Raw genomic sequence first — 19904 nt, 5'->3', positions numbered from 1 at the left:
AAATTGCGTTTTCCCGCCAAAATCGAGAAATTGCGTTTTCCCGCTGAAACCGAGAAATTGAGTTTTCTCGCCAGAACCGAGAAATTGCGTTTTCCCGCCAAAACCGAGAAATTGTGTTTTCCCGCCAAAAGCGAGAAATTGTGTTTTCCCGCTAAAACCGAGAAATTGCGTTTTCACGCCAAAACCGAAAAATTGCGTTTTCCCGCCAAAACCGAGAATTTGCATTTTTTCCGCCAAATTAATGAAATACATTTTTCCGTCAAAATTGTGAAATTATGTTTTCCGTCAAAATCGTGAATTTTTTATTTTAACGATAAAACTATTGTTTTGGGTTAAATTGTAAAGTTGTGTTTTCTTTTGTTAAACTCATAAAAACATGTTTTAGGAAGCTCATGGACACCCATTGTCCATTTGGTCTTCGCCCAATTGGACCATGTACCAATTGGTCTTTTGTCCAATTGGACCATTTATTAATTGGGCACGTCCATAGTTTGCCCAAAATGAATTGGACTGGGCTAGCCCATGGTCAGCCCGCCTAGTTGACACCTCTACAGGAGAATGAGGCAAACCTTGTGTAGTCAACTTGAACTTCGAATGTACGGGAGTTAATAAGCAAACCCGTCCATCTTATAAATGAAACTTCATTACCACCCACATACACCCTGTTAGAAGAAGAACTCTGAGATTCTTCTTCATCTTCGAAGTTTATGCAGAATTTCTTGTTGTTCATGAAGCAGTTGTAATCTGGAAACCCTTGCTTCAACCTCTGATAGAATCTAGTGGCCTGATCTCTTGAGGTAGAAACAAAGAGGTAGTCATCGATAAATCTCAGTAACTTATAGCTTGGGCGAGTGATTAGCTCTTTCTCTCCATTGCATTCTGCAGCAGACGCATCTCTAGAGGATTCCTCGAGGAACGGGTAGATCAAAGTCCTCTCGAGATGCCCGTAGTAAAAACAGCACAACAAAGATGATAATCTGTGTCCCTGAGGTATTCCTGCTGTTTGTACATAGAAGTTTTTATCTATTTGCAGCATGTTGTTCTTTAGCATGTTGTTTATCCAAAGCATGATATCGTTTTTCCTCACTAGATGGTTTTCTCCCTGAAACAATAAACCAAAAACCATAACACTGATAAGGAAATAACAAAAGGGGACTATAAAACCTCTAAGAAATGTGATCTCTAAAGACTGTCCAGTAGTTTTGTGTTTTACCCTCTAGAACCTATCATCCTGTTCTCTCATTCAATGTTTTAGCTTAAAATGCAAGACAACCCGAAGCCTTTCCATCTACATAATACTATGCAATGAACTATAAACTTGTTTCTTATTCTCTTTGATCTATCATCACATAACCACAACATGTTTTCCACACTAGGCTTACACAAATGTTGAATAAATAATCCACAAATCCAAGATATAGGGTATAAACCATAGAGTTTTAGCATAACAAAAAGAATCATACCTGATCAACAATGATACTTTGCAGAGCATTATATGGAACAGTTGATGTGAATCTTGAAACGGTAGCATTCTTATCAGTCGAGACTAGTATATTGTTTACCCAATGTGATCTCTTCCCGCAGCTGATCAACCTACATCTTTTTAAGATATGTTCATCTTTCAGGACACCTTGTACAACATCAAGTAGCTTACCCTGGTCGATGGAATCAAATGCTTTGAAAACATCCGCAACCACAAAGAACAAAGGAGGAAGTTCCCCAGATTGACTCCTCAAATGTTTCAGATACGGGCCTAGGTTTCTGTAGAAATCATCATGGTCAAAAACAGATGATCCGAGGACATCTGGTTCTTTCTGCTGAATGTCCTTCAAAACGGCATGCGTATCACGAAGAGATTCCAACCTTGACGAGGAACTAAAATCTAACAGCATCCTCACACCGTTTGCCTTTGGTAGAAATCTAAACTTCGACAACCCCAGATTTTTCCTTCTGCTTTCAGCTTCAGCATTCTCCACTTGGACATATCCATCAAGGGCTTTGGTAATCTCTTTGCGTATTAACCTTTCCCAGTTGCACTTCCGGTAATAATAGATGTCCAGCCGCCCATCTTGCCTTTCAGTTGCATAGAAGTTGAAGAGCAACAGTTTCTTGACAATCTCTAAGAAAAGCCAAGATATCCATTTCGTGCACAACATCTGCTGTGTACTTCTGATGGACTCATTCTGGTGTGCATGTCCGTTGACCATACAGCACAACTGTTTACTGGCAAAGAATGAGAAATCTGATGGTTTCACTCCATGCAAAAATTGCGTCACTGTGCATTTCTCATTTCTTCGGCGAGAAACAAACCAGGCTATGTTTCTCCTAAGCACTCTCATCTGATGACTGGTCCCAAGCAAACCTTCTGGAATAATGTACTTACAGATGGCCCAAATAAAAGAAACTACTTGGTCTTTTGTGCAATACAGCCTCCCTTCTTCGGCATTGTGACTGTTGGGTTTGCCCTTCTCTGAATTTGATCCGTGAGGCAGCTTACCTGAGTTTTGCCTCCAGGAACTCTGTAACAGAAGACATGTACGGTTTGTCAATCCAAGGGTCAGTTGTTAGACAAGTCTAGCAACTGTGTTGATTTTTCCTTTGCTACATTCTTTCGCTGTTCATATTCCCAACACAATATCTTTTAGGTAATAAACTCCAACGAAATTTATTTTGAAAACAACCTGTTAAAGAAAAAATATCAACCTGAGAAGTCGCATTTGCTGACTTCAACGCATCCTCTTGTGGCAAGAGAACAGGACAGTGTTTATCTAGTAACGTTTTCAACTGAGAGGACTTTGTTTTTCCAATTAGACCTTTAAGAGACTTGAGCAGTGAATGATACCTGCAGGAAAATGGAAAAAAAAAACGTTGTGACATCATTTTCAAATTGTACTCTTAACATAAACAAGAATGTCAGTCAAGGTATGGAAAGACAAAAAAAAAACTTAGGAAAATAAATTCATAACTTACAAGCAAATAGATCCACTGGGACAATTGCCTTTGCCATGAGATGGCGCTGCGGACCAAGCACTTACTTCACCAAATATATGGTTCATCAGGGACTTTGAATCAGAGCAGTTGGCTCTTAAAGTTTTCAAAATATCTGTATATCATAAGGAATCATAAACAATGGAGAAGAACTGTATAAAGAAGAGTCACAGGACATGTTTAAACCGCTGAAGGATACGATTTGGTGGTATAACTGAAGCCGTTTCCGAGTTGGCAAACTTGAAATGTTTATTTCTTTTCACCTGTTTGGCCTACAAAAAGAAATGGTTACATCTTCAGAAGGCAATAACAGGTTTTCAGATTTGAAGGTGATAAAGATTCATAAACTATAGAAAAATTCTACGTCAAATTCTCAAGAGCAATTTATACTCGTCTATTTAGTAATGTTCAGCACTAAAGTAAAAATCTACCAGAACACCGTGAAGTCAAACGTCTGTATATAAAACAAATGAATTTGCTACTTGACGAGTGATTAGGGTTTTGGTCACCTGCTTTGTGAAATCAGTGAGACTTCCACTTATACTGATTTGCAGATTCCTTCCATCAGCTTCATTCCCATTTGAGGCTTCACCATTTGTACAAGAAGTTACACAAGGTGCCTCATCGTCAACTTTTAGGCAATTGACCTTTCTCTGCTTTCGTCTACGCTTAAGATACAATCTTGAACGTTTTCTAGGTTTCTCCTCTCTATGTCCGCCTACATCCACGGAAACTATGGACGTAACAGCTGCAGAGTCTTCCTTAAGGCATTCATTGACAGTAGAAGAAAGCCGCTGCCTTTTCTTTGATGGTTCCACGCTCTCGTCACTCTTTCTTTTGTTGTTGGGGACTGACAAGGTCTCTATACCATGGAAAATGGAAATTGCACCAAGTTAGTATGAACTAGAACCAGAAATTGATAATAGATGGCTAATAAATTGACAAAAGAGAAATCGCAACGTATTCAGACAACCTACAAGTGGAAGTATTTCAAGAAAACCAAAAGAAAATATCTGATTCGACTTATGAAAGTTTAGTACTGAGACTTACCCTTTTGAGTGATACATAGAGGAGGTCCTGACACTTGCTGGTGTTTCTTTCCTAGAAAAGGTAAGAATATCGATGTGTGTTGTAGTAGATAAACCATTAAATCAGAACCAATCTACACACAAGAAAACTTGGATATTAACGACTCCAAAAACTCGAAAACTGGAAGTTAATCATCAAAAAAAGTTTAACAACAAACCCGGTTGAGAAGAAACTCCCAAGAAGAAGTTGTCAACAACTCCAAAACAGGGCTAGACTGATCATACTGAGGAAAAAGAAAGATAAAAGACAAGATAAACCATTGATCATATCTAGCAAATTTGAAGGTGTTCAAAGTTTACGTAGCTTAGATAAGTATGCTGCACCCTACATTGAGTTTGATAGTGAAGAAGATGAGCTCACCTTGTCATATCTGGCACATATCACATTCCCACAATCACATCTAGATTCCAAAATTTCAATCATCCTCTCAACAATCTGAAAAAAAGTTAAATTGAAGTATTCTCGCCATCAACGTTCTTGAAATCTCTCAAATTAAGAACTCAAAGCAATACATAGTACAATGCGACTGCAGAACCCTACCTCTCTCTGTGACCCCCAAGACGTCGGCGAGAACCTCGGCGGCGGAGGGGTTTGTTCGTGGAGTACAACGAAGCATCGGTGAAGAAGTTTACGGTAGTGGATCGGGTCATCGGGACGCAGCAGAAACGACGGTTTATCGCAGCTGCAACCGAGACAACCCTGCCCCCGGCATCGGCATTGCTCCGGCTGGATACTCCGACGAGTAATCAGATCTATTATCGAGTCCTTCAAATTCTTGGCTCTTTCTCCGAACGACCTCCATAGAATCTCCGGCACATTACGCCTAGGTTTACGCGCCATTTCGCCTTCCGAGAGAGAGAGAGAGAAGAGCGAAGGAGCTTCGGGAATGGAGTCTGATGATGTGAAAAAGGCGCGGAACTATAAACCGCGATTCACTAACTAGCCACAAACGCAAGTTTAAACGTCTAGCTAACCGCAAACGTAGGTGGGTGAGAACGTAAACCTCCAACAAAACCGAACCGATTGTTCAATTTTAATTTATTTCAACCGGTTCTATTGTTAACTTTCTTATTTTAACATCCGGTTCCCTTTATTACTTGAAGAAACGAAACGAATTTTCCCAAACGGAAAGAAATTTGGTCAATTTGGGTCTTAAATAGTGTAAACCGAATAAATTTAAAGTTTGGTTTAGTTTAACTGAACCGAACCGAACCGAGTATTAGTTTAAACGCAGAAATCACCCGCCATATATTTATTATTTACCACCTGTCAATCACTTACCCACCAGTAACTCTAGCATGATCCGCCGCCACCTCATCCCCAACGCCGCCGCGAAACCCCACCAATACCTTAAACCCTCTCTCTTCTCCACATCTCCGCCGGAGATAACCCCGCCGTTCATTCACAAATGCAAAACCATTTCTCAAGTCAAGCTCATTCACGGGAAACTCATCTCCCTCGGAATCATAACCTTGAATCGCACTTCCCACCTCATCTCCACCTACATCTCCCTCGGTTGCTCATCCTCCTCCGTATCTCTCCTCCGTCGATTCCCTCCATCCGACGCCGGCGTCTACCACTGGAACTCTCTCATCCGCTTCTACGGCGAAAATGGCCGTTTCAGCGAGTCCCTCTCTTTGTTCCGCCTTATGCATTCTCTGTCGTGGACGCCGGACAATTACACGTTCCCCTTCGTCTTCAAGGCTTGCGGCGAAATCTCCTCCGTTCGTTACGGAGCGTCTGCCCACGCGCTCTCTCGGGTTACCGGGTTTAATTCCAATGTCTTTGTGGGAAACGCGCTTGTGGCTATGTATACTCGTTGTGGTTGTTTGGGAGATGCACGGAAGGTGTTCGATGAAATGTCTGTTATTGGTGTTTGGGACGTTGTCTCGTGGAACTCTATAATAGAGAGTTATGCTAAGTTAGGGAAGCCTAAAATGGCGGTTGAGATGTTGAGGCGGATGACTAACGAGTTTGAGTTCAGGCCTGATGATATCACCCTTGTGAATGTGATTCCTCCTTGTGCTTCTCTTGGTGCTCATTCACTAGGGAAGCAGCTACACGGGTTCGCGATCAGAAGCGAGATAATAGAGAATATGTTTGTAGGGAACTGTTTGGTGGATATGTATGCAAAGTGCGGGATGATGGATGAGGCGAACACGGTGTTCTCGAACATGAGGTTGAAGGATGTAGTGTCCTGGAATGTTATGGTTGCTGGGTATTCAGAGTTTGGAAGGTTTGATGATGTTGTCAGGTTGTTTGAGAAGATGCAGGAAGAAAAGATTAAAATGGATGTTGTTACTTGGAGTGCTGCTATATCAGGGTACGCTCAACGGGGACTTGGATATGAAGCATTGGGTGTGTTTAGGCAGATGTTGTCTTCCGGGGTTAAACCGAATGAAGTCACGCTTATCTCGGTTCTTTCGGGTTGTGCTTCTGTTGGAGCATTGATGCATGGTAAAGAGATTCATTGTTATGCAATCAAACATCCCATAGACTTGTGTCGGAACGTACATGGTGATGATAATATGGTCATTAATCAACTGATTGACATGTATGCTAAGTGCAAAGAAGTTGATACTGCGCGTGCTATGTTTGATTCTGTTTCCCCCGTAGACAGGGATGTTGTGACTTGGACTGTGATGATCGGTGGATACTCTCAGCACGGGGATGCAAATAAAGCTCTCAAACTTTTCTCTGAGATGTTCGAGCAAACAAGACCGAATGCTTTTACTATATCATGTGCCCTTGTGGCATGTGCCAGTTTGGCTGCATTGAGAATTGGCAAGCAGATTCACGCTTATGCATTGCGTAACCAAAAGAATGCAGTTCCACTGTTCGTATCGAACTGCCTGGTAGATATGTATGCAAAATGTGGAGACATCGGTAAAGGCCGGCTTGTGTTTGACAGCATGACAGAGAGAAATGAAGTTACTTGGACATCTCTAATGACGGGTTACGGTATGCATGGTTATGGAGAAGAAGCTCTTGAAATCTTCGCTGAGATGTGGAAAATGGGTTTTAATCTTGATGGTGTTACGTTACTTGTTGTACTCTATGCTTGCAGCCATTCGGGAATGATCGATGAAGGCATGGAGTATTTCAATAGAATGGAAACTGATTTTGGGGTAAGTCCTGGCCCGGAGCATTATGCCTGTATGGTTGACCTGTTGGGTCGTGCTGGGCAGTTGGATGCAGCTTTGCGTCTCATTGAAGAGATGCCAATGGAGCCTCCTCCTGTGGTTTGGGTTGCTTTGCTCAGTTGCTGTAGAATCCATGGAAAATTTGAACTCGGGGAGTACGCCGCTAAGAAAATAACAGAGCTAGCATCTAATAACGATGGATCATACACGTTGCTCTCGAATATATATGCAAGTACAGGGCGTTGGAAAGATGTGGCTAGAGTCAGATCTTTGATGAGACATAAAGGAGTTAAAAAAAGACCTGGTTGTAGCTGGGTGGAAGGAATTAAAGGAACTACTACGTTCTTTGTGGGTGATAAAACACATCCACGAGCTAATGAGATATACCAAGTTCTCTCAGATCATATGCAACGCATCAAGGACATTGGTTACGTTCCTGAGAAAGACTTTGCTCTGCATGATGTAGACGATGAAGAGAAGGGTGATCTACTTTTGGACCACAGTGAGAAATTAGCTCTTGCGTACGGTATTCTAACAACTTCTCGAGGTGCAGCTATCAGGATTACTAAGAATTTAAGGGTATGTGGCGATTGCCATACTACATTCACATACATCTCTAGAATCATTGATCATGACATTATATTGAGGGATTCGAGTCGCTTCCATCATTTCAAAAATGGAATGTGTTCCTGCAAAGGTTACTGGTGATGATGCTCTCTCAGTGCATCATGACCTTAAGCGGTATGTTCATGATTAATTGAAACAGTAATTATAGTTTCGATTCAGATCTTCGGATGTGAGGATAAAAATTTGTTTCTGCGTTTTTGAAGTGTTAGATCCTATTCAACTGGATGAACAAAAGTGTCAGGGCAGGTTTATCGGCATCTGGGTCAAGCACATGTCGGCCATGACACTAAGCTAGCCTGATAGGTACACAGCCAGAAATTAATAACCCAACAGGTTCTTGTTTACTTCCTCTAGTTGTCTCCTTATACTTACTTTCTTAGTGCTGTTTCATATTACATGAACAGGTCTCCAACATCACACAGGTTGTGAAATAAGGATACTTCCTGAAGGGACATAGAAAAGGATAAAAAGCATTGTGCTTACAGACCAACCCCATGTAGATTGTATAATATAAAGCAATTTTTGTAGATGAGTATAACTCTGGCTTCTTTATGTTTGGTAGAAAAGAGAATATAGAATCACATTCCATGATTTATTGTACATTTGTTACGTTTCAAATAAAGCCAACAGTATCTCCTAGATTGGCATTTGAACATACCATTTTCTCAATTTGCCAAAAAAGGCTCAAACTTTGCTGCTAACTCTAATACAGAAAAAAAAAAGAAACAAATATTTAAACCACCATTGGTTAATCAAAATCTGATCCCAGAGAGACAAATTGTATATGTTCATGAAAAGTTGGGAAAATTGCTTTAAAATGGGATTTTTCGTCATCATCAGGAATGAGATAAACAGAACAACTTCAAATTTCTCACAGATTCTATCTGGAGAGAAGGTTGAGTTCAAGTCTCTCCCTTCTTTTTGATCCATTTGAGAGATCCGATAGAAGAGATTTAACATAGAAATTTGAAGCTGTTAAAGAAGCTTCAGTCCACCTGTTACTTCATCAACAACTTGGACTGGTCCTGCAGAAGCAACATCTTTCAGTGTTAGTTTGTTGTTGATGTTAAACTATAAAGAAATTTGCTAGAAGAATCTCTATTTCCCTATCATAGAACAGCCCATATGGATTCAAATGAAACACAAAACTATACACTATACAGCCTCTTCTAACTGAGTCAATATTTGAGCTTGAGCTATAGATTTCATTCAGGGCCAAGGACAAGAAGTACCAGGTGGTTAGAGTAGTAACTAATGAACTAGTACATTTAGTTATCTAATGCAAGTGTGATTTGCAACCCTCAAACTCATCTATTGTTCATCAGAGTCTTAAGCTTCAAAGTTCAAGCACATGACTTGGATAAAAAATAACTACTTACCAAGAATAGCCATAACTGTCCTTGAATCTGGAAAAGAACATAGAAGAACTCTATTAGAATCACATTTTCACAGAGAACGGTCCTAAGATCGATTCATAAGAGATTCCTTGCTGGTAATAAACTAGCAAAAATTTGTGAGGGGGCATGAACTATGAAACTCACTTGGAGCGATTTGAGTCCTTCCAGCATCGATGGTGATATGGGTAGGCAGTTTAAGGGATTTGGCTCTTTCCTGCCAATTTTTTTGTGAACAGTCAAGACAAGATCTACCAAATGGAAACAGTCAAGACAAAACTCTATGAAATCTCCAATTCCTTATGTGGCCAGAACAAACTAACATTTGGTAGATTTGACAAAAGCACTAAAGCTGTAGATCCAACATAAATCTCAATTAAAAAAATCCAAAACTTTATAGTAAAACTCACTTGCAATTCTAGCATCTCATCCTCGGTCTCGATTTTCACAACAACTTTTGGTTGTGCACACTCCTCCCAGCTGCAATCGAAACCAATGCATTCAAATTCAATCCATAGTCTTAAGGAATAAATGGGGTTGGTAATGACATGGAGAGATACCAGTCCAATGCTTTTGGAGCACGACGAACGAGCTTTTTGTACAAACCTAAAGTTGCATGACTGCATAAGAACAAACCAGAAATTAAGTGAAATGCTAAAAGGCTCTTAGAGAGAAACAAAGAGCGCTGTTAGTTTGAAACTGTTGAGACACCTGCATTGTGCAGCAATCTTGCCTTTACCCATTTTAAGATCATTCCTCACAACCAAAACCTTACGGACAAAACACACATACAAAAAAAAGAGCTCAAATTCAACATCTTTTGTTTTGATTACAGTAAAGAGATCATAGAGGGGAGGGCCAGATGTAGTAAAGTTACCATTTTGAAATCATCGAGGATATCAGCGAGTTTCTCAATCTCGAGAGGACTCTTTGGAATCAGTTTGGTGCTATCTCCATCAACAGCAGCCTCAACAGGAGGAGGCTTGGAACGACGAGTGCCAATGCAGAATCCAAGTGCAGCTCCAACGATTAGAGCACTCAACCACGTCAAATCCATCGTCAAGAATATAAAGAGTCAATCTTTCTATCCTACAAAGAAAAAAAACGAATCCAAAACTCGTTATAAGTCACAGCGTTCACCTCTACGTAATCTAAATCAAGTTTCTACAGTATAAAGGGAACACTTAGGATATAATCAATGGTCAAAAGAGACGAGCATCGAAGAAGCTTACCAGTTCTAGAGAGAGAGAGAGAGAGAACGGCTTTGAAAGATGAAGTTTTTTTTTCTCTTCAACCCAGCGTGCAGATTTTATTTATTATTTAATTTTTTTAACAAAAATATATTATAAATTAACTTCTTTTTTTAAAAAGATATTAGGAAAATAAAATAAATTAAATTATGTTAGCGTAAAGGAAGGGATACAGTTATTCTCGCGACCAAACACGTAAAGAGAGAGAGAGACGCATTCTTCTTCTTCTTCGTTGAGAATTTGGCCGGCGTCAACGATATTGACTTGTCGTAGGTTTTCCTCTCTTCTAGTCGCCTTCTTGTTGCTAGATCGTTCATATTCGGCTTTGTTATCTTCTGAGCTTCTCATCGTTTTTTGACGTAGCAAAGGTAAAACATTTCGTTTTAGATCTAGTTGCGATTTCGTTGTTTCGTGTTGATCGCTCTCTAGTTATGGGGTTTTCGATGATATGATTACTGGGTTTTTTCTTGATCAGTGATCATTTCAATGTTCCTGTTTCTTCGAATTTCGATTTGAAATCGATTTGGTTCTCTCACCAAACCCTAATTAGATTCGTCAGTATAAATCTATTTAATTTCTGGTTAAATCAGTCTTGTAATCGTCAAAAAAGTTAGTACCATTGATGATTTGTCCTTGGTCTCTGTGCTGTGCTGACTGATCGGGTGTATGTGAAAAATCGTGATGCATCAGCAGCAACTACTGTTGTAGCTTAAATGATATTTTTTAGATCAGGCCATTTTTAGGTAGTTTCTTGTTCCCGGGTCTTAGTAAAGTTTTTTGCTTGACACGCCTATGTTGTTTGATGTGGTGCAAGAGATTGTATGATAACATTAGAAGTAATATATTGCATTTTAAAAAGGTTTTATCTGAATTTTCACTGTTGAAAAGAAGTAATGTATGTGGTATTTTAGGAGTTCTGAGAAGAATTACTGTTTTACACATGCATATGCATCTAGTGCGTACTTTAGACACTGCCCAGAAGGTCATGCTTTATTACTAGCTAATAGCTTTGGCGACTGATAGTTTGAACAACGCTTGCAGATCTCCATTTCTGATAGATGTATATTGAGTTCATAGTCCCTTCAACTAATTTGGATAGCTGGGCTGACAAAGCTTAGCTTCTTGATTATTATTACGCAGTGCACTCCATGAATTTCAGATTTGAACCTTCTTGTGTATTTGGTTATGGGATGAACCTCTGCAGAGTCGTTAAGTTGTTTTCTGGCTGTTAATTGTGTTCACTTACTGTGTTGCTTGCTACTGTTTAGTATAATTGTAGCATGAATAAGTTGATGTTTCAGCTTTTAGTGTCTTGTTTTGTATGTACAGTTCCAGCTTCTTGATGTCTTGGGCATGAGTAGGCTCTGATGTGTTCCGTTTTACAGGGTTTGAGGATCATCAAAGATGAGTGACAATCTCATGGACAAAGTTACCGCATTTGGTGAGCGCCTCAAGATTGGAGGTTCGGAAGTGAGCAACAAAATCACCGCTGGTATGAGCTCGATGAGCTTCAAAGTGAAGGAGCTTTTCCAAGGCCCGAACCCAACTGATAAGATAGTTGAGGATGCTACTTCTGAGAATCTAGAGGAGCCTGACTGGGATATGAATTTGGAGATATGCGACATGATTAACCAGGAGACGATTAACAGCGTCGATTTGATCCGCGGGATAAAGAAGAGGATAATGATGAACCAGCCGAGGATTCAGTACCTTGCCTTGGTTTTGCTTGAGACGTGTGTTAAGAACTGTGAGAAGGCCTTCTCAGAGGTGGCAGCTGAGAGAGTCCTTGATGAAATGGTCAAGCTTATTGATGATCCACAAACAGTTGTGAACAATCGAAACAAGGCTTTGATACTGATAGAAGCTTGGGGAGAATCGACCAGTGAACTCCGCTACCTACCAGTTTTCGAAGAAACTTACAAGGTAACTATGACTTGGTACATACTAAATTGGCTTTGATTGATTAGCTTGTTCCAGGATCTGATTGGAAAATGAAAAAAAAGTGCGTTCTGATGTCTGAATCCATCAGGATCAAGTCTTAGTGTTTTTTTGTCTTATACTTTTGTTCATGTGTCATAGAGCTTAAAAGCGAGAGGTATCCGTTTTCCTGGACGAGACAACGAGAGCTTGGCACCTATTTTCACCCCTGCTCGGTCAGCTCCAGCACCAGAAGTGAATGTTGATCCTGCTCAGCATGCTCGTGAGCCTGAACATGCTCAGTATAATGCTCCTGTAAGAAGCTTTACCGCTGAGGAGACAAAGGAAGCTTTCGATATAGCAAGAAACAGCATTGAACTTCTTTCCACGGTTCTGTCCTCTTCACCTCAACACGATGCTTTACAGGTAAATCGACTTCTGATAGTATATGCATCACTCCTAGGATTTTGCTCGTTGACTAAATTGGTTAATCTCTCTGGTTTTCAGGACGACTTAACAACGACACTTGTACAGCAATGCCGCCAGTCTCAAACCACAGTCCAAAGAATCATCGAAACAGCAGGTGAAGACGAAGCCCTTCTATTCGAAGCCTTGAACGTGAACGATGAGCTTGTGAAAACACTGTCCAAGTACGAGGAGATGAACAAACCCTCAGCACCGCCAACCGCACCTGAACCAGCCATGATACCCGTTGCTGAAGAGCCCGATGACGCTTCAGATCATGGGAAAGAAGAATCTCTGGTCAGAAAATCATCGATTGCACGAGCTGGGAGCCATGGAGGTGGTGGTGGGAGGAGTGGGGATGACATGATGGATGATCTAGATGAGATGATATTTGGCAAGAAAAGTGGCGGTGATGAAGGTGATTCTTCAACTGATGACAAGAAGAAGCAGCAGTCTCCGTGTAAAAGCGATGATCTCATTAGATTCTGAGATCTCTTTCCTGCGAAAAGCTAAACTCTTTTTTTTTTTTTTTTTTATGGATTTGGTGTTTAATTGGTGATTCAAAACAGTTTCAGTGTAAGTAAGCTGTGATTAAGGATCTCTCTAGACTTTTGTGATGGGTTTTATAAAGAGGAGATTATCAAATTGCTTTGTTATGAAACTAAAGATTCCAACTTTATCTTAGTATCCTTTTTCAACCGCAGTCGCAGGCAGGCCTGGTCATTAAAACTGAACCAAGTCTTCTGAGAGCGAACTACGGTTCTTATATTTATGGATATATAAAAGGGAAATTAGGACGTCTACCAAGGATTTATCGGCTATTTAACACACTACCAAAATGACTGTTTCTGTCACTGTTATTAATTTTAGTAGACACTGATACCCTATACAATCGTATACGGTGTGGGATCACAAAATCTTGCAAAAAGATACGACATGATTTATCACTAGATTTTGTCAGTACTAAATTCACATTCCCTTAGATATGCTAAATCTTTCTCTTTCTCCAATAATATCTTTACCAATCCAGAAGATCTTTCAACGTCCCAACTCTTCTATCCCTCTCGTGATCCCATCTCTCCATCTCAGTAACACATCAATCGTGTGACAAACCCTAGATTTTTCATTTTCAGTCACCAATTGGAAGACGATGAACACCCAACGCCACCACTTCTTATTCCGGAGCGATTTTTCGTCTTCGGTGAAGAATCAGTTGGAGTTAGGGTAACGCCATATCACAAACCCTCTACGATTAGACAAATTCTAAACGCACTCGATACTAAAGAAGTAGATACCATCAATCTTCACCGTTTTAGTCTTCGTTCATTTTCTGTTGAAAATTCATTGTAGATTTACCCTTTTGATATGTTTAAGATATATATAAACTGGCATTTAAATCGACATATTAAGAGTTTCTTGACATTTAGTGCTTCAATTTTGTTTGCTTGTTTTACATGGAATGACGTTTGAGGGTAATGGCGTAGTGATACCCTATGCAATTCGACAATACTAAACTGCTACTATTGTGGATATAGTGAAACTTATCTGTCCAAGTTTTAATGTAAACTGCTACTACTAAACATAACTTTTTACTCTTAATAGTAATCCCATGTGTCAGTTACCATGTCTATTTTACTATTAGACTCTTGTTATGTAAGTTGTTCATATGTAGACTGTCAAATATCCTTGAGTTTTTATTCTCAAGTTGTTATCCGTGTTGGCAAATAAAATACTGTCCATCATTTTATATGTACGGCTAAGTTATAATTCAAATTGCCATCATTTTTAGGAATGATATATTTGAATCCTTTGTAACCGACTAAATATGTTTTACACAGTCTAAGATTTAATATATACTAGATTTTGACCCGCGCAACCGCGCGGGGTTGAAGAAATTGCTTATTTATGTTTTGCATGGTGAAGCAATCAAATTGATATGTTAGAAAATTAACTTGTAATTTGATAATTCTATACAAAGCAGAAGATTTTCTAGTGTTTATGTTTGTAGAACATATTCACTTTGTTTTTAATATATGACGTTTTGGAAAATCTTTTTTCACTTCAAATTAGATGATATTTTCAATTTTCAATGCAAGTTTATTCATTTTTTCTTTTTATATAACCTTTTATATTAGCCAGTTAGCATTTTATTGGTTGAATTATGAATAGGTAAATAGTTAATGATGTTTTTGATTAGATAAAATATAAAATTAATTTTTTTTTCTTTAGTTTGTGTGAATAAATCTAAATTTTAAAGTAAGAAAAATGGAAACAGTGTCATTTAGTTGATTATATATATTAGTACATCAATATTTTATTTGTTTCAAGGACAAAAATATGCTATATTTTTCGCTATTATATAATTAAAATTTATTTTGTATGTCAAATTATTTTTCTTAACGTTTGAACGGCATTTTAGAGAATGGTATTGAATATATATTATTAAATGTATTTAAATTTATTTATATGATTGTAAACGAATTCTATTATATGTTTTAGAATGGTATTAATTTGATAAAAATGTTAATAATATTAAAGAACAATCACATGTTGTGATACTTTTTTGACATCATCAAAGTAATAATATTAATCATATGTTATGGTTAAGAATAATATATTTGAATCATTTATAACCGACTAAACTCTTTTATGTACAAGCTAATATTTAATATGTACATCCATGATATATTGTAGCCGTCTAAGTATCATACTATCATAGCATAGCTCTTTCTTTTATCGTATTAGAAGTATTTAACTTGTTGTGAAATCTCAACGGTCTTCGAACGTTGAAACGAATGTCGTGGAGGCTGGTGAAGTAGACCACGTCCATATTTTGATTAGCTGGCTAAACAAATAAAAACTATATACACGACCAGACAGCCAGCTAATTCTGAGACTGTACCGTTGGAAAAGTGACCCGAAGAATCTTTGAACGATAGATGATAAACTCCGGTAGAGAGAACTCATAATCTTGTTCAGGACTGTGATGATGAATGGTTGGATGCGCTCAAGTGATTATGTAGAGGAAGAAAATGGAAAAAGAAGCAGAGAAACTCATGATCTTCTTCGGTTGTTTGCAACTTGGGAACTCTTGAAGAAGAAATTAGAGGAAGTTATGAACTCATGAATTGTTCAGAATTCATGATCTTCTTTGATTTTGTTTAATTCATTAGGAAAATGTAAGAAAAAAACAGAGGAAGAAGATGAAGTTTAACAATATAAGTTTTTCATTACACAAGCTTCGTATGTTACCAATGCAATTTTTTAGTTGGATTCCTTTTTGCTGGAGCGCGGAATGCGTCAGATAGTGAGTGGAGAACGTTTCACTGCAGTAGAATACAGTCCATTCTCTTTGAACGAGGAAAATTTCGAAATCTAATCCAAATCTTATCTAAATCTTATTGTACTTGACAAGATATCTGAAGATACTAATTGTACTTGTCCTACCCTCTCTGGAACAGAAACATTGCTATACTAAAGGGGTACTCTCGGCAATTTCATCGCACCATGTCACTAAGCTATCTGCTACTTTCACTGTTTTTGGCACTTAATTAGTTTCAATATTTTCCTTTGTTTTTGAGCAAATTATCCCTATATAAAATCTATATTATATACGTAAAATATTAACTAAATTTAGTTTTTATATTATCAAATTTTAAAAATGCTACAAATAAACCATGTATCTAAATATGTTTTATCCATAACATTTAAAATTATTTTAATTATCTAAAAATTGAGCTACTCAGATAGCTTTTATTCAAAATATTTAATTTTTTTTGAAATATGTGATATTTTTTTTTTCTTTAAAAAAATAAAAATCTGATTTTTATCAGACTTATCAAAAATCAATCGAAAACTCAGAACCAAATTAGATCCAAAAATTTATCAGATATTAGCTGATTTTTACATGCGTTACCCGAATCAAAAACCAAACTAAAAAAAAAAGAATTAAAACCAAACTAAATTGAATTTCATAAATTACCTAACCATTTTTTATTTCTAGAACCAAAAACCCAAAAATCAAAAGAAATTAAACGGAAACCGAACGCGTAGTCGCATGCGTTTAATTTGACTAAAATTGATTCTCAATTTAGCGTTTTAACCGCAGTCGCAGACGTCATTGCGGTAAGAGCAACGCATCGTCACTTCTCCAATTTCACTCTCATCTTTTCCACTCGACGAGTAAACAGAAGAAGCATCAGATCTCGATATGGCTGGAAAACAGCAGAATAATCATCGTACTCTCCCCAGATTCAGATCCAAAACCCTAATCTTAACACTCATCATCTCCTCCTTCTCTCTACTCGTCATCCTTTTCACCTTCCCTTCCTCTCCGAACCCACCGGTCCGGATAGAGACGTCCTTCGTCGCCTCGCTTGAGCAGTTTCTGATCCACAAGGCGCCGAAGCTTAATCCACCGTTGAGAGACGACACGGTGCGTGGCGAGAAGGAAGATGATGATGTGAGGAAGGTCGATGAAATGGTGTTTGAGAGAGAGAATCGGTTGTTAGACGAAGATCCGGTCGGGTATCCGGTTAAGGTTTACGTGTACGAGATGCCGAAGAAGTTCACTTTCGATCTTCTCTGGTTGTTTCACAACACTTACAAGGAGACGTCGAACGCCACCTCTAACGGTAGCCCTGTGCATCGCCTAATCGAACAGGTACTGTTGATTACTAGGACGAAGCTTTATTGATCTTGATCATTTGGTTGATTACTTTTCTATAATTGCAGCATTCTGTTGATTATTGGCTCTGGGCTGATCTGATCTCTCCTGAATCCGAGCGGCGTTTGAAAAGTGTCGTGAAGGTTCATAAGCAGGAGGAAGCAGACTTATTCTATGTTCCGTTTTTCACCACAATCAGCTTCTTCTTGTTGGAGAAGCAGCAATGCAAAGCACTCTACAGGGTGTGAGTGAGCTTTGATTATTATATGTTATACTAATAAATAGAATTACTCAAGATAGCTCCTTTTGTAGTTTTTTTTTTTTAAAACTCTTTGTGCGACTGTAGGAAGCATTGAAGTGGGTCACTGATCAGCCTGCTTGGAAAAGATCTGAGGGAAGGGATCATATCTTCCCTATTCACCATCCCTGGTCTTTCAAGACCGTACGCAAATTTGTGAAGAACGCAATCTGGCTTTTACCAGATATGGACTCCACTGGGAACTGGTTAGACTCTAAGATTCCGAGTCATGTAGTATGATCTCTAAGCGATACTTTGTTGATTCTGTTTGAACTTGTAGGTATAAGCCTGGGCAAGTTTCACTGGAGAAAGACCTGATTCTTCCTTACGTTCCAAATGTTGATCTATGTGATGCCAAATGCTTGTCGGAAAGTGCACCAACGAGGACCACACTTCTTTTTTTCCGAGGACGGCTTAAGAGGAACGCTGTAAGAGTCATGTCTCTCTCTCTGCCTTGTTCTTATAGGTTATGTCTCTCTTGTTTTTTGGCTAACTGAATTGTTTTTCTTAGGGAGGTAAAATACGAGCCAAGCTTGGTACGGAACTAAGTGGTGTCAAGGATGTAATCATCACTGAAGGGACTGCCGGAGAGGGAGGGAAACTGGCAGCTCAGGCCGGCATGCGTAGGTAAAAATGAGGCTGCTTCCTAACCGTTTGGATGCGATGCAGTTTTTTTCGGTTTCCTAACTATGTCTGCATTTCTAGCAGATCTTTATTCTGTTTGTGTCCTGCCGGTGACACACCATCCTCAGCGAGACTGTTTGATGCCATTGTTAGTGGCTGTATACCTGTTATAGTCAGTGACGAGTTGGAACTTCCTTTTGAAGGAATACTTGATTACAGGAAGGTATGTCAACATAGGTGATCTAACTTTTTTGAACTTGTCTATGTATTTATCAAGGTCTGTATGTCTTCTTCGCAGGTTGCTGTGATTGTTTCTTCTAGTGATGCAATACAACCAGGGTGGCTTGTCAATCATCTGAGAAGCCTTTTACCCTCCCAAGTCAAGAAATTCCAGAATAGCCTTGCTCAAGTAAGTCTCATCTTCCCAAGCTCTGGTTTTTCAATATGACACCAACCTTACTTGCCGTATACAAATAAGTAATCTACCGCATTAGTGGATACTTATATCTTCTATGCTGTGTTGTTATTTTTCATCTTTTTTTTACAGTACTCGCGGCATTTCCTATATTCAAGCCCTGCTCAGCCTTTAGGCCCAGAGGATTTGACATGGAGAATGGTATGTATACCTACAAGAGAATGTTGGTTGCATCTGTTCGTTCTCTATGATCGAAAAAAATCTGATGTTCTTGTTGGAATGACAGATAGCTGGAAAGCTGGTGAACATTAAGCTTCACACGAGGAGGTCACAACGGGTGGTGAACGGATCTAGGAGTATTTGCAGATGCGATTGCTGGAGAGCAAACTCTACAGCCTCCAATTCTTTGAGTCATCTCTTGTCTTAAGAAGATCTATCACTCCACTTTTTTCAAGTCTTGAAAATCCCCCAGGATATGTATATGCTCCAAAAAGGCTGTTGAAATTCTTATCCTTTTCAGTCTCATCATTGGTTTAATGTATATGCTCAGATGCAGCTTCGCAATCCAGCAGCATAACAAATCCCAATCAAGTCACACGAACATAAGTTTTCATATCTGTTCCATCCTCTAGTTATCCGGAGATGGTTTGTGTTGTTAACATGGATATTCATTTAATATATGTATTAAGAAAAAAAATGAAAAGAAAGTAGGTAATAGGTGGGTGAGTAGACATTACGTGTGTGTTCTGTGTTTTTGACAAATAAAAATGAGAACTAGTCTTTGTTTGCAGTTACACCCTTCCTTAAATATGAAAGAAGTAATGACATTTTATTGACCAATGTGCGTACACACGTAAAGAGTTCATATAATACCATCATACCATAGATAGAAATAGAAGACGGCTTGAGGACCGCGTATTTGTTCATTTCAATTAGGAAAATTACCCAAAATACCCTCATCGGTTCTTTTCTGTTTGGTTGCACGTTTTTGAGTTCCGAAAGTAACGCCTACCTGGTCCCCTACGACA

General features: G+C 38.8%; 5 protein-coding genes across 9 annotated transcripts in view; 3 read left to right on the top strand and 2 right to left on the bottom strand.

Annotated features, from left to right (window-relative positions):
* Positions 1-5008, bottom strand: part of LOC106317925 (telomerase reverse transcriptase) — a 6665-nt gene extending 1657 nt beyond the window's left edge. Inside the window, exons 1-10 of one of the 2 annotated variants that reach the window (XM_013755738.1) lie at positions 4618-5008; positions 4438-4512; positions 4235-4300; positions 4039-4150; positions 3498-3850; positions 3188-3260; positions 2971-3103; positions 2704-2842; positions 1464-2519; positions 570-1102 (exon numbers count right to left, since the gene is read on the bottom strand). In XM_013755738.1, the coding sequence (XP_013611192.1) occupies positions 570-1102; positions 1464-2519; positions 2704-2842; positions 2971-3103; positions 3188-3260; positions 3498-3850; positions 4039-4150; positions 4235-4300; positions 4438-4512; positions 4618-4917 (2840 nt within the window). In that variant the 5' untranslated portion in view covers positions 4918-5008. Of the gene's footprint in view, positions 1-569; positions 1103-1463; positions 2520-2703; positions 2843-2970; positions 3104-3187; positions 3261-3497; positions 3851-4038; positions 4151-4234; positions 4301-4405; positions 4513-4617 lie in introns of those variants that run through there. The other variant, XM_013755739.1, reaches the window with a different exon arrangement.
* A 298-nt stretch (positions 5009-5306) lies between these two features.
* LOC106317926 (pentatricopeptide repeat-containing protein At5g16860) lies at positions 5307-8449 on the top strand. 2 transcript variants are annotated; one of them, XM_013755740.1, is made up of 3 exons: positions 5307-7961; positions 8051-8150; positions 8252-8449. In XM_013755740.1, exon 1 carries the CDS (start codon positions 5376-5378, stop codon positions 7926-7928), a length of 2553 nt encoding a protein of 850 aa, XP_013611194.1. In that variant the 5' UTR covers positions 5307-5375; the 3' UTR covers positions 7929-7961; positions 8051-8150; positions 8252-8449. The 2 variants fall into 2 exon arrangements, with proteins under 2 accessions (XP_013611194.1, XP_013611195.1); XM_013755741.1 differs by having other exon boundaries at positions 8051-8180.
* A 113-nt stretch (positions 8450-8562) lies between these two features.
* Positions 8563-10514, bottom strand: LOC106317931 (peptidyl-tRNA hydrolase 2, mitochondrial). Of its 2 annotated transcripts, none has more exons than XM_013755748.1 (8): positions 10474-10514; positions 10119-10325; positions 9953-10011; positions 9802-9861; positions 9652-9721; positions 9389-9458; positions 9227-9253; positions 8563-8872 (listed from the first exon to the last, which is right to left on the bottom strand). In XM_013755748.1, exons 2-8 carry the CDS (start codon positions 10296-10298, stop codon positions 8823-8825), a joined length of 516 nt encoding a protein of 171 aa, XP_013611202.1. In that variant the 5' UTR covers positions 10299-10325; positions 10474-10514; the 3' UTR covers positions 8563-8822. The 2 variants fall into 2 exon arrangements, with proteins under 2 accessions (XP_013611202.1, XP_013611201.1); XM_013755747.1 differs by having other exon boundaries at positions 8564-8872; positions 10119-10330.
* Positions 10515-10674: 160 nt separating this feature from the next.
* LOC106317927 (TOM1-like protein 2) lies at positions 10675-13550 on the top strand. 2 transcript variants are annotated; one of them, XM_013755742.1, is made up of 4 exons: positions 10675-10859; positions 11877-12414; positions 12571-12834; positions 12916-13550. In XM_013755742.1, exons 2-4 carry the CDS (start codon positions 11896-11898, stop codon positions 13360-13362), a joined length of 1230 nt encoding a protein of 409 aa, XP_013611196.1. In that variant the 5' UTR covers positions 10675-10859; positions 11877-11895; the 3' UTR covers positions 13363-13550. The 2 variants fall into 2 exon arrangements, with proteins under 2 accessions (XP_013611196.1, XP_013611197.1); XM_013755743.1 differs by having other exon boundaries at positions 10686-10760.
* A 3436-nt stretch (positions 13551-16986) lies between these two features.
* On the top strand, positions 16987-19425 carry LOC106317852 (probable arabinosyltransferase ARAD1). Its single transcript, XM_013755637.1, has 9 exons — positions 16987-17536; positions 17608-17781; positions 17886-18043; positions 18118-18265; positions 18349-18464; positions 18546-18684; positions 18760-18870; positions 19009-19077; positions 19163-19425. Exons 1-9 carry the CDS (start codon positions 17084-17086, stop codon positions 19301-19303), a joined length of 1509 nt encoding a protein of 502 aa, XP_013611091.1. The 5' UTR covers positions 16987-17083; the 3' UTR covers positions 19304-19425.
* The last annotated feature ends 479 nt before the right edge of the window (positions 19426-19904 follow it).

This window comes from Brassica oleracea, chromosome C9 (genome assembly GCF_000695525.1).
Source record: "Brassica oleracea var. oleracea cultivar TO1000 chromosome C9, BOL, whole genome shotgun sequence".
Taxonomy (NCBI): domain Eukaryota; kingdom Viridiplantae; phylum Streptophyta; class Magnoliopsida; order Brassicales; family Brassicaceae; genus Brassica; species Brassica oleracea.
Note: the sequence above shows the minus strand (reverse complement) of the source record. Positions and strands in the feature narration are given on the sequence as shown.

Excerpts from the sequence above, each read along its gene's own strand:
- LOC106317926 (XM_013755740.1), top strand. The coding sequence starts at position 5,376 with ATGATCCGCCGCCACCTCATCCCCAACGCCGCCGCGAAACCCCACCAA.
- LOC106317931 (XM_013755748.1), bottom strand. The coding sequence starts at position 10,298 with ATGGATTTGACGTGGTTGAGTGCTCTAATCGTTGGAGCTGCACTTGGA. Across the intron at positions 10,012-10,118 it reads TCCTCGATGATTTCAAAATG|GTTTTGGTTGTGAGGAATGA; the intron begins GTAACTTTACTA and ends TTTGTCCGTAAG. Across the intron at positions 9,459-9,651 it reads ATGAGATGCTAGAATTGCAA|GAAAGAGCCAAATCCCTTAA; the intron begins GTGAGTTTTACT and ends AAAAATTGGCAG.
- LOC106317927 (XM_013755742.1), top strand. The coding sequence starts at position 11,896 with ATGAGTGACAATCTCATGGACAAAGTTACCGCATTTGGTGAGCGCCTC. Across the intron at positions 12,415-12,570 it reads TTTTCGAAGAAACTTACAAG|AGCTTAAAAGCGAGAGGTAT; the intron begins GTAACTATGACT and ends CATGTGTCATAG. Across the intron at positions 12,835-12,915 it reads CTCAACACGATGCTTTACAG|GACGACTTAACAACGACACT; the intron begins GTAAATCGACTT and ends TCTGGTTTTCAG.
- LOC106317852 (XM_013755637.1), top strand. The coding sequence starts at position 17,084 with ATGGCTGGAAAACAGCAGAATAATCATCGTACTCTCCCCAGATTCAGA. Across the intron at positions 18,044-18,117 it reads ATGGACTCCACTGGGAACTG|GTATAAGCCTGGGCAAGTTT; the intron begins GTTAGACTCTAA and ends TTGAACTTGTAG. Across the intron at positions 18,685-18,759 it reads GAATACTTGATTACAGGAAG|GTTGCTGTGATTGTTTCTTC; the intron begins GTATGTCAACAT and ends TCTTCTTCGCAG.